General features: G+C 42.3%; 2 protein-coding genes across 4 annotated transcripts in view; one reads left to right on the forward strand and one right to left on the reverse strand.

The window, feature by feature from the left end:
• The window catches only part of zcchc4 (zinc finger, CCHC domain containing 4), a gene marked incomplete at its 3' end in the record, with an annotated part of 28,037 nt that extends 15,764 nt beyond the window's left edge, over positions 1-12,273 (reverse strand). The window contains exons 1-5 of the mRNA XM_083936827.1: positions 12,143-12,273; positions 11,085-11,203; positions 10,908-10,990; positions 9,045-9,317; positions 8,769-8,849 (exon numbers count right to left, since the gene is read on the reverse strand). Of these exons, the coding sequence (XP_083792953.1) occupies positions 8,769-8,849; positions 9,045-9,317; positions 10,908-10,990; positions 11,085-11,203; positions 12,143-12,230 (644 nt within the window). The 5' untranslated portion in view covers positions 12,231-12,273. The remainder of the gene's footprint in view (positions 1-8,768; positions 8,850-9,044; positions 9,318-10,907; positions 10,991-11,084; positions 11,204-12,142) is intronic.
• On the forward strand, positions 334-8,623 carry LOC310963875 (E3 ubiquitin-protein ligase TRIM62). Of its 3 annotated transcripts, XM_083936828.1 has the most exons (7): positions 334-415; positions 865-1,074; positions 5,970-6,065; positions 6,204-6,440; positions 6,529-6,548; positions 6,651-6,781; positions 7,558-8,623. In XM_083936828.1, exons 2-7 carry the CDS (start codon positions 874-876, stop codon positions 8,154-8,156), a joined length of 1,284 nt encoding a protein of 427 aa, XP_083792954.1. In that variant the 5' UTR covers positions 334-415; positions 865-873; the 3' UTR covers positions 8,157-8,623. The 3 variants fall into 3 exon arrangements, with proteins under 3 accessions (XP_083792954.1, XP_083792955.1, XP_083792956.1); XM_083936829.1 differs by lacking the exons at positions 334-415; positions 865-1,074 and adding an exon at positions 1,120-5,744 and having other exon boundaries at positions 5,895-6,065; XM_083936830.1 differs by lacking the exons at positions 334-415; positions 865-1,074 and adding an exon at positions 1,120-5,744.
• Positions 12,274-12,531: the final 258 nt, after the last annotated feature.

Genomic DNA, 12,531 nt, shown 5'->3' on the forward strand with positions numbered 1-12,531 from the left:
TGTTATTTCACCTTGCTACCTGTTCTGTTCATTCTGTGGAGTTCTGTCAAGCTTATGATGTTGTTCTTCTATCGATGACAGTAGACTACAGATATACATTCAACTTTTAGCTAATTCTGGCATTTTTAACCCATGTATGATCATGTGTCTTATTGCCCCCTTCCTTAAATAAACTGAATTGAATTTTTTTTTTTTGCTTTTCTTCTATTTCCCATTAACAGCAGGCCCAAAAAAAAGAGCAAGTTTGAACTTATCAACGGTACAGTATGAAAAGACAGGGGAGCGTCAAGTGTGTATCCAGGTAACAGTAAGGTGTGTGACTGTGTGCTGCAGGCTGAAGCTTGTAGGGAACATACCCTCGTTGCACATTATTTAAGGAATCCAACAGCAGAGACACAGCGCAAAGAGACCTCAGGTAAGAAACACTACAAAAACAGTATTAAATAAAGCGAAGAGAATACAGTTTACACTGTATTTGAATATGTATTATGAATATATTGCAGTTGTAGAGATGCAAAGGTCTAAAGATTGATTTCCCAGGGAACTGTTTGACTGAAAAACTTGCAAAATATGCCTAAATTGAATGCTTAACATGCAGAAAGCTGTGAGAAAGGTTTACTTTTTCAGTGGTTCTATTTTTTTTAGTAAAACTGCAGAGAAAACAAGATCATGTGTCCTGGACAGGGTTTTTGCAAAAAAAAAAAATGGCATGGGCTACAAGTTCTCACAGATTTTCCAAAAACCCGAAGAACAGGTTTACCCAGCAAACACAGCTATAACAAATATACAGAAAATGCTTTAGACGGTGCAAAGGGAGAACATGTATCAGGAAGAGGTTTTATACATGGCTGTTGTTTTGTTCAGTCCTCAGAAATGGCAGAAAAAGCAGCAGCATCGGTTTGTAAGGGCCAGTCAACAGTGGCTCAGGCAGCACCCTCTGCAGCCACCCAGACTGCACTGCAGGACGGACTGAGCTTCACTCCGCTGGACTCAAACAGCAGCAGGGTTGTTCAGCCTTTCCCTCGTTCTCCAAAACTACTGAAGAAGATGGCCAAAGCTGGACAGCTGTCTCAAGTAAACATGAGTGTGGTGAAGCACACTGCTACCATGCAGTAGTAATTAAAACAGGGGTTGAATCTTAATGATATATATACTTAAAAAGATGATAAAGAAAAGTTATTATGCACATGTGCACTCTGATAGGAGTACTTCAGAGATGGTCTAGGTCACAACATGTACATGAGGTCCTGTTAACGATTTCCTAACATTCATTGAAATGAAATTCATTATACTTTTTCATGCTGAAACTATGGTGGCCTGGACAGCTCAATGTATTACAACCAAAAGCAAACAAAACACACAAGTAGAATGGGCAGTAACTAGCACATGAAGAACCCAGCATCAAAACACATACATTGCATTTAGTAGAAAACACTGAAAATAAAACAGATACAGAAATTAATACAGAAGACAACAGAATAGATACAACGCCCCCACGCCCAGGCTTTTACTAATGACTTGTGTGTTCATCAGTTTTAGGTGTCTCCAGAAACATCTGTTGTGTTCTGTACACTCATGTGGTGTTGTGTTTTGTGTATTTGCTTGTTTTTTTCAGATGAAAAAAGAAATGACAAATTGAACGAAAGCCAATTGACAAAGCACTTGTTCGTTGTTTTAGTCTTTTTTGGGGGTTCCAGCTTCAAAACTTGAGTTTGATGCTTTTCTTTGGCTTACATCACAGGAATTTATATATCTTTGGGTTTTGTACTTTTGGACGAGGTCATGTGTGTACAATTATGAGGAAAAAAATCAACTAAAATGATTTTAGCAAATGGCTGCAAATTAACAAAGTGTGAACATTTTAAGGGGGTCTGAATACTTTCCGTACCCACTGTATATAGATGGGGAAAAAAGAGAATGAGGAGGAGTGGTTGCATTTCTATGGTATTAAATAGTTATGATGAATATAAATATTATTAAAAGTGGAACGATATTGCACATAGTAAACAGTAAATGGAATGATATTGCACATATATGATATAGCACATAGTAACGTACGAATACGGATAAAGACATGGCGGTACAGTGTCAGGTTTAAGAATGGCAGTTATGTGTGGATCTTATTTTGCGTGTTTATTGTGGAGATAGCACTGGGAAAGAAGCTACAGTGCCTTGCGAAAGTATTCGGCCCCCTTGAACCTTTTAACATTTCGCCACCTTTCAGGCTTCAAACATAAAGATATAAAAGTGTAATTTTTTTGTCAAGAATCAACAACAAGTAGGACACAATCGTGAAGTGGAACGAAATTTATTGGATACTTTAAACTTTTTTAACAAATAAAAAACTGAAAAGTGGGGCGTGCAATATTATTCGGCCCCCTTGCGCTAATACTTTGTAGCGCCACCTTTTGCTGCAATTACAGCTGCAAGTGGCTTGGGGTATGTCTCTATCAGTTTTGCACATCGAGAGACTGGAATTCTTGCCCATTCTTCCTTGCAAAACAGCTCGAGCTCAGTGAGGTTGGATGGAGAGCGTTTGTGAACAGCAGTCTTCAGCTCTTTCCACAGATTCTCGATTGGATTCAGGTCTGGACTTTGACTTGGCCATTCTAACACCTGGATATGTCTATTTGTGAACCATTCCATTGTAGATTTGGCTTTATGTTTTGGATCATTGTCCTGTTGGAAGATAAATCTCCGTCCCAGTCTCAGGTCTTTTGCAGACTCCAACAGGTTTTCTTCCAGAATGGTCCTGTATTTGGCTCCATCCATCTTCCCATCAATTGTAGCCATCTTCCCTGTCTGTGCTGAAGAAAAGCAGGCCCAAACCATGATGCTGCCACCACCATGTTTGACAGTGGGGATGGTGTGTTCAGGGTGATGAGCTGTGTTGCTTTTACGCCAAACATATCGTTTTGCATTGTGGCCAAAAAGTTCGACTTTGGTTTCATCTGACCAGAGCACCTTCTTCCACATGTTTGGTGTGTCTCCCAGGTGGCTTGTGGCAAACTTTAAATGAGACTTTTTATGGATATCTTTGAGAAATGGCTTTCTTCTTGCCACTCTTCCATAAAGGCCAGATTTGTGCAGTGCACGACTGACTGTTGTCCTATGGACAGACTCTCCCACCTCAGCTGTAGTTATCTGCAGTTCATCCAGAGTGATCATGGGCCTCTTGGCTGCATCTCTAATCGGTCTTCTCCTTGTTTGAGATGAAAGTTTGGAGGGACGGCCGGGTCTTGGTAGATTTGCAGTGGTCTGATACTCCTTCCATTTCAATATAATTGCTTGCACAGTGCTCCTAGAGATGTTTAAAGCTTGGGAAATCTTTTTGTATCCAAATCCGGCTTTAAACTTCTCCACAACAGTATCTCGGACCTGCCTGGTGTGTTCCTTTGTCTTCATGGTTCTCTCTGCGCTTTAAACAGAACCCTGAGACTATCAAAGAGCAGGTGCATTTATACGGAGACTTGATTACACACAGGTGCATTCTATTTATCATCATCAGTCATTTAGGACAACATTGGATCATTCAAAGATCCTCACTGAACTTCTGGAGTGAGTTTGCTGCACTGAAAGTAAAGGGGCCGAATAATATTGCACGCCCCACTTTTCAGTTTTTTATTTGTTAAAAAAGTTTAAAGTATCCAATCAATTTCGTTCCACTTCACGATTGTGTCCTACTTGTTGTTGATTCTTGACAAAAAATTTAACTTTTATATCTTTATGTTTGAAGCCTGAAATGTGGCGAAATGTTGAAAGGTTCAAGGGGGCCGAATACTTTCGCAAGGCACTGTATCCCAGAGACTTTTTGTCTGTGTTTTGTGTGACCTGTAACGCCGGTCGGAGGGCAGCACGTCATACAGGTAATGGGATTTGTCGTTAATAATGTTGCCAGCTCTGCTGAGGAAGCGGGAGCTGGCAATGTCCTCCAGACTGGGCAGAGAGCAGTCAGTGATCCTTTGGGAATGTGTTAATCCCTCCCTGCAGCGCTCTCTTGCCCCCTGCTGTGCAACTAGCAGAACACGCCAAAACGCAGTAAGTCAGTATCGTCTCGATGATAGCTCGGTAATAGGTGACATCAGCTTCTCCTTCAGGTTGTTTTTCCTAAGCACTCCCATGGAAGGGGCCTTTTTCACCACCGCCTTGGTGTTAGCAGTCCAGGAGAGGTCGTCAGAGATGTGCACCCCTAAGACTCTGAAAGAGTGCATTCGCACAGTCCACGTTGATGTAGAGCGGGGCTGGGTCTGCCCTGCCTTTTAAATTCCACAATTATTTCTGTTGTTTTTGTGGTGTTCAGTGTGAGACTGTTCGCTGAGCACCACGCTGTCAGTTCTTTGACCTCATCCCTATTGAGAATGATCAGACATGTGATAATTTGGGAGGGGTCTGAGCCTGGCCGCCATGTTGGAATCCTACGCTACTGGTTGCCAGGGCAACACTGCACCAGAAAGTGCTACAGTATGGAGTTTGAATCACAACTTGAAGCACATAGACGTAATCATTGCGTTTAAACTGAGATATGACGAGACAATTGTGAAGAAATGGAGAAGAATAAGGCAAAAGAAAAGGGTCATTACAGGGACAAGCTTACAACCAGCGCCGAGTAGAGGTATTTAGAATAAGGCAAAAGAAAAGGGTCCTTACAGGAACAAACTTGCAACCAGGGCCGAGCAGAGGTATTTAGAATAAGGCCAAAGAAAAGGGTCCTTACAGGGACAAACTTACAGCCAGGGCGAGCAGAGATATTAGAATAAGGCAAAAGAAAAGGGTCCTTACAGGGACAAATTTACAACCAGGGCCAGGCAGAGATATTTAGAGAAGCTGGCAGATAGACGGTGTTGATCCATACGAGCAGTGGGAGTCTGTTGTGGATTTCAAAGTTGATAAAATCAGTTCTGGTTAGGCTAGGGCTATGAACAGTGTGAGCAGGGGTGAAAGGAGTTTCTATTTCTATCATATTGACCAATAGTGCGCACACTATAATATATAATGTGTTTTTTTCAGTCTACTTATAAAGCATTCACTAGAAACTCTTATCACTCAAGTACTTTTTATCACACTGCTAGTGTGAAAGTCTCAGACTTTGCAGCAAACATCTGTCTGCTAAAACACTATGATTACCAGCTGAGCACATTGGCACAAGATCTGGTTGAGCAGTACATGTGCTGCTCGCTCACTGTCTGAATTTGCAACAACTGTATGTTCACTAAAACACTTTGGGAACCAGCTGCATGTTAGCAAAGGATGGTTAAGCAGTACGCGCACTATCTCGCTGTCTGTATTTCGAGTGAAACGCTGCACTGAAGGTTCAGACAATTCAGGGACAGTTCAGAACGAGTCACATGCAATGTATAGTGGGGAAAATGTGTTGCTTCTGGTTATTTGATGTTAGCAGGTGTGCTGTCATACTGAATATGCAATTTTTTTTAAGGCAGTATATTTTTCTTTCCGGTATGGAAAGAAATAATTTAGTTGTATGCCGTACTGGCCAGTATCGGCTTACCTTCACCCCTGAGTGTTAGACAGAGCAAGATGTAAATGTTCTTGTTAGGCTCAAGCTATTAATGTAGTGAATGCAAGGTGAGTTTGCAGGTCCCTGCCAAAATGGGGAATACTATGATGGGCGCTGTATCGTGATGACACATTCTCAATAGGCTGAATCATCTCCACCTGAGTTCAGCCCAACCAAGGTGGTGTTGTCTGCAAACTTAAGACTCAAGACAATTAAACTTGAGCTGGAGGTAATGATGAGGGACATTTTTCAGTTTTATGACATCTTATAAATCACAAATTCGTTGATTATCAGATAATTCTATCATTGATATTTGCTTAGGTTTCATAACATACAATACATTTTGTCAACAGACTGACATAACCGGTGTATTTTCTAGTCCACAGTTCACATCCATCAAAGCTGAAAAAAATCTATTTTCATGGCAACACATGAAGTGTTTGTAACTGTGCAGGAGCAGCTCTCCAAACAGATGGAGGAGCTGCAGGCAGAGAGGTATAAAACTGAAGCTCACATCCAGTCTTTGAAGAAACGCAAAGCAGATCTCTCTGTAAGTATGGAACTAGTGCTTCGAATACACACATATCAGACCACCAACAAGGAGGACTGCAGTAGGCTGATGACATAAATACAGTCCTTTGCTGTGTATTCAACATCTGTCACTCCTGCTTTTCTGTTCCCTCTGAAGAGGAGCACAGAGGTGATGAAGCAGCAGGTTCGAGAGCGCTTCGAGAACATGCAGTGTGTACTGAAGCAGGACGAGCAGGTCGTCCAGGACTGTCTGGAGCTGGACCTGAGGCAGACCAGGACCCGACTGGACCAGGTCCTGAAAAGTTGGAAACACCATCAGGACCACATCACTAAGGCCATCAGCAGCATCCAGAGAGCCCTGAGTGACAGCCCTGCGGCAGAGGAAGACGGGAGGGTCTGTGCCCTTAACGTGGTTTCAAAATATAAGAGCTGAAGGTATTTTTCTGCTGTTTAATCAGTATTTCTGTTTGTCTCATCTCCAGGGTCATTCTGAGAATGTGAGGTAAAACTACAATATACCATTCAATGAAAAGTTCCCAGCTCCTCCTGTACAGCTTTACTTCACACCTCTCTGTCTCATTTGTATCTCTGTGGTCACTCTCAGTCCTAAGAAGCCAGATGCCTCTGAGGAGCAAATTCAACTGAATGAAGAGAGATTTGAAAGGCTCCTAAAAACATTATCCTCCATCTCCAGACACCTAAAGGCTCAGCTGCAGAGAAAGACTCTACTGCTAGGTACTGAGGCCCTTAATTCTCCATTATAGCAATCTCACACACAAGCAAACTCATTTAGTAGGGTGGCTAAAAATATTAATTCATCAGTGCATTGCAATATAATATTTCCCACTTCAATATCGATTCAGAAGATCCTGAAATTGATTATTTCGGTGGTGTAGTGGTTAGCACTGTCGCCTCACAGCAAGAAGGTCACAGGTTCGCATCCCGACCTCAGCCTTTCTGTGCGGAGTTTGCATGTTCTCCCCGTGTCTGCGTGGGTTTTCTCCGGGTTCTCCGGTTTCCTCCCACAGTCCAAAGACATGCATGTGTTAGGTTAATTGATGAGTCTAAAATTGCCCGTAGGTGTGAATGGTTGTCTGTCTCTGTACGTCTCTATGTGCCCTGTGATAGACTGGCGTCCTGTCCAGGGTGTACCCCGCCTTACGCCCGATGTCAGCTGGGATGGGCTCGAGCACCCCCGCGACCCCGACCCCGGGATAAGCGGTTGAAGATGAATGAATGAATGAATGTTATAATGAAGCCTTATTTGATTGGGGGCTCTGTGGGCAGCTTTCTCTTTGTATGGAGGCCCTACTCAACCAAAAAAACGGTTATTCAAACACAGGACTTTGACCTAGACAAGATTGGGGGGTGGCCGTTCATTTCCAGGTGCATGTCTTGACACTACCCAGCGCTATAAGAATGACCTGCTGTGAACTTGTTTGCAGTCACACTGATGTATGGCCAAAGGTCAAAATCATCAACAAATCTAAGGATTCTATGTGTCATTTCAGATTCATACCCTATGGTGATTGACGGGCAGACGTGCCACAGCCAGATCTCGGTGACCTCAGAGGGGCGAGGCATGTCCTTCTCAGGCTCTGCCCATTCATCCCCGGAACATCCACTTCAGTTTGATAAAGTGTGCTGTGCTCTGGGCTCGTGTCCTGTCACATCTGGTCAGAGTTACTGGGAGGTGGATGTCCGCTGCTGCTCTGCCTGGGCGGTGGGCGTGGCCTATGCCAGCCTGGAGAGGAAGGGTCGAGACAAGGGCACCAAACTGGGCCGAAACAGGAACTCCTGGTGCGTGGAGCTTTGCAACGGCCATCTTTCTGCTTGGCACAATGACCGGCGCTTGGCGTGCCAGGGAGCTGGGCAAATGCCGCTGGGAAAGGTTGGAGTGTGGCTGAATTATGACAAGGGCCAGCTCATGTTTTACAACTCGGACACCATGGCTGCCCTGCAGAGGTTCTCCGCAGCTGTGACGCCCGTGTTTGACAGAGCTCATCACCAGTTCACTGAGCCTCTGTACCCTGCCATACGTTTCCTGAGACCACCAGAGAACCAGATGTGGCCAAATCACCTGGAGCTCTGTCACCTCAACACTCCATGATACTGCAGTCACTACACAGGCAGCCAGATGGACTCTATTTGAATGTCTTGCTAAAGATGATGTGTGCATGTCTTATCTGTGCATGTACCATATATATAGCATTACATGAGAGCAGCTGTACAGTAGAATACAACATGATACATGAGGTGCGTTTCCATTAGTTTCCGGAAAGGTGTCGAGTCTATCTCACCGAAACGCCCCTAATTTGCATGAGAGTTGCACAAGCGGCCGTTTGGGGGCAGGGCAGTTTTTTTCCCCTGAGGGAAGCCCGGTTGCTGATGTGACGTGTGGTAGAACAGACTCCACAACAACAGGGCGAAGTAGAGCAGGCACTTTTATACAGTGGTGTAGAAGAATGAAACACACACACAAGTCTGTATTTCTCACTTTGAGGAAGAGCGGCACACCGCTGTATTACTGATCAACAGCGATCCAAACCCATTCAGAATGATCCATCACCTCCAGAGTCTCCTAAATCCCTATGGGGCATTTTTTGTAATGGAAACATGGCAAGTGAACGAACATTTGAGAGGGCGTGGCCTGAAACTTTCTGAGCGGCCACATTTTACCCTGATAGAGACACACCTATGATAACAAATCAGACAAACTGACCTGAAGTCAATGTCCAGCAGCAGACTCTTTATTGGCTCGTGTTTCTGCTCCAAGTTTCGCAACTTGATCAGCTCCTGAAGTCTGGTACAAACAACAATCATCACTCACTAAAAATGAAATACATGCAGGACACGTGAGACATGACCTGTGTCACAGGACACGCACAAAAAAAAAATTTGGGTGAACTTTCCCATTAAAGACAGGATGGCCCACCATAATTGTGATGAAAATTGATGTTCTGGTATCTACAATTATCCACCTCAATATCTGCCTCACCTGGGGGTGCCCACACACAGCACCTTCATGTATCCCAGAGCAGCCAGTGTGTCCAGCAGAAAGTGGGAGCTGCGGTCGGTGAACAAATACTGGGCGTTGCTCTTTTTGTTGTCGAGAGGACGAAGCAGCACACTGGGCCTCCTCAGCTGGGCTGTGGAGACGGCTGTGGTTCTGTGAGAGGAGTGGGCCTCATGCACTCCTGGCAAGAGCAAAATCTGACAATCCTGACAGAACTTCTTCTCATCCAGCGGGAGGGAGGCAAACTTTCTAAAACTGAGGGACAAGTTACAGCCCTTTCAGAAAGTGTAAATTAATATGCTAATATTCTGATGGTGTGAATAGAGACAATAATAGCAAACTGTGTAAATAATCGGTGTGGCTTTTTTTTTAGTAATCAAGTACATGTACTCAACATACTTTCCAGACATCACACGTATTAAAGTTTAAAGTTAAAGCTTAAAGTTGTAGGGGGAGAGCCGGTACGATTGCAACATGGGACAAATGTAACACTGCGATTTCCTGGAAAACCATGCAAGTCGGACACATCAAATTTCATCAGTCCCTTCAGCACGCAAGACTGACCGACTCCATGAATTATCATGTAATGCCGTCATACCGTTCAAAAGTTATCCCCGCAAACCTGTTTGTGAATGAGGAAAGTCAAATCTTTTGTGTGGTGATTTTTTTTTATAAACAGTTGTGTTTTTTGTTTCATGTCATAATAATATGACTAAACAACAGATGAATTATTACTTAAACTTGTCCTAAAGTGTGCAGTGTCAGAGTTTTGAAGTTTAAAGGCAAGAAAGGTTTAAATGTCAGTGGTCCATGCATAATTGGAGTCAAATTGCGTGATCAAAATCACAGAATTAATAAATGAATTAATAAACAAATTAATGATTGTTTTGCAATGAATGACAACTGCTTTGAATAACATATTTTTAATGAAGAAAACATGTTTATAACATGCATCAACACATTAATCACCACAGAGAGAAAAAAAAAAGCCAATAAATAATTATAACTGTATCAATTAACATGACTTGGGAGGGAAATAAGTCAATAAAATGAAAATGTAGTCGTTCCAACATGTATAAAAAAAGAAAGGTAATTTTTAATTGAAATGAGCATCCAGACAATGATGCACAAGACAAAAATATTTTTTTGACCGGTTCATATTTTGAGAAATGATGTGAAATTTTAGCAGTGGCGAGTACACTAGTGTGTTGTCTGGTATGCTGTTTCATTCGTCCCGCATATCTGTTTTAAATGTGGGGCGTTTGAAACAAATGTCAACTGACGTTTAGTTAAAACAGCGTGATCATCTGACTTATAACTAAGAGAATACACATGTGAATCCTTAATCAAATGATACAATTATTTGTATACCTAAGGTCATCTTTGAAAAAGACGTTTAACTGAAAAGTGTTTTAATCGACCCAGCTCTCCCCTATTGCAGTGCGATTTGTTTGATAAGTTTCAGTTTTGTTTTTACTGTTAGGAGTGGAGCATCTTTCCAAACAATTTCACAGAGATCCTTTATTATTTTGTACGAGAAGATGATTCACTCCTACAAAAAACAGCCCCCCCCAACGCTGTAAACCTGGGGGAAACACTGTATTGACTATGATGACAATTCATGTTTTCTGTTACTCAACAGCTGCCTGAAAGCTTGTTTTATCAGCTTGTAAATAGCTAAGAAAATAAAAAATCCCTTAACATACCCTGAGTTTGTATTTTCATTCATTCATTTAATTCACATTTGCAGTAACACAAAAAAAAAGAATGATAAGAGGATCTGTGAGCATGTTATAGAAGACAGCTGTGCAGGACCGTGGTGTATGTTGGGAGCGGACATCTTACCTGCTACCGTTCTCCTGCTGGGAGAATGGGGGTGTCTTTGACTGATTCTCTGCTTCTCTGGCCAAAAGCCTGACCTCTGACACCTTCACAGCAAATGATTTCAAATCAAAGAGTCCACTGGATGAATCTGGTACTGGACGTTGTTGTAAGTGACAGTTAGAATCTCAGTGAGCCTACCTTTTCATCTCCCCACTGGAAGAAATTGCAGTCTTTTCTGTCTCTACAGGCAGAGCAGGCATAAAACGTCCTGCCCTTTTCACCTCCTTTACCAACTTTCTGAAACAGCAGGGTTGGACCTGGCAAAAAACACGGGACATGCATGTTATTCTGCCGGGAGGGACTTCATGAGGTGAGCTCAACTCTGTGGAAATCATGTCCAATTTGAATTTAGAACCCTAAACGCTGACATAAACACTCACAACAGAATGAGTAGACATTTTAGGTTAATGAGATGGGGTGTCAGCAACATAATTAAATATTAGGTTATGATACTAGTCCAGTCATTTTATGAAAACAATTTGAACAAACTGCAACAGAAGCAAACTCAACTGATTTTGTAACCTCAATGTGTCCTGAGTAAGGGACATGAAAAATCCCAAATAGAAGTCCCAATAATAGTCCTTCTTCCTGCAGCCTTTTATTAATGCTCATAGACTAAATGGGTTCATTCAGACATTAACATCAACTCTTTTACCCTTATATGTCAAGAATCCATTTTCACCAGGCTATACCCAATGTTAAGATATGTTGTGGTATTTATGAAAATTAACACATACGTAAATAGATTATGCCCCGTTGTCCCACTTGAAAAAAAATTGTAATACATTTTCTGTTTATCTTGATGTAAGTAATCAACGCGGTAATTCTCATGGTGATATCTGAAGGTTATTTTTCCCTATTCACGTGAGAAAAATGATGAATAGCCGACGAATGCATTTTTTTCCCTTACTGACTATTGAGGATACAAAATCAGCTGAGTTTGTTCCTGTTGTAATTTGTTCAACGTTGAACCCTATTTTGTCTTAAAACGACTGGACCATACGTTATTCACATGATCTATTTCTGTCAAATGACTTGGAGTAGAAAGCCATTGTCGGTGATATTTTACTGCAATACGAGCTTTTTTGTGTAGTGTGTCCATAGGCCACAGACTAACTGATCTAATGTGATAGGGTTTAACGTGTGTACACAGAGGACATGTTGTTTGGCTGCACTGTTGTGTCCTTAAGACTCACCGTGCGGACAACATGGAGCTGTTTTACCATCCTCTGGAAAAATGACCTCTATTCCAAAAGTTTCGTCGTTAGCCTCGGTCACATCCATGTCGTTGACCACACACAGTTAATAAACTTGTAAACTGTTCAACACATCCATACAAGCATGTGCGGAAGCCGCACTGCAGTCGCGCAGATTTGACGTCATGGGCATACTGTCGCATTAAAAAAAACCCTCATTGGTCATAAACAAACAGAGCAGAGTCTGTTATGCACAAACAGACTAAAAAAGACCAAATATATTTTTAACAATTGGCTTCAAAGGGACTTGTCTGTCATAGGTAGGGTTCTTCTCTCTAAAGCAGAAGGCTTGTCTTGCTTTGTATATCCAGCATTGTCTCTATTAAATG

The sequence above is a fragment of the Echiichthys vipera genome (assembly GCF_963691815.1).
Source record: "Echiichthys vipera genome assembly, chromosome: 22".
In the NCBI taxonomy this organism is placed as follows: Eukaryota; Metazoa; Chordata; class Actinopteri; order Perciformes; family Trachinidae; genus Echiichthys; species Echiichthys vipera.

Excerpts from the sequence above, each read along its gene's own strand:
- LOC310963875 (XM_083936828.1), top strand. The coding sequence starts at position 874 with ATGGCAGAAAAAGCAGCAGCATCGGTTTGTAAGGGCCAGTCAACAGTG. Across the intron at positions 6,441-6,528 it reads CGGCAGAGGAAGACGGGAGG|GGTCATTCTGAGAATGTGAG; the intron begins GTCTGTGCCCTT and ends TCTCATCTCCAG. Across the intron at positions 6,549-6,650 it reads GGTCATTCTGAGAATGTGAG|TCCTAAGAAGCCAGATGCCT; the intron begins GTAAAACTACAA and ends GGTCACTCTCAG.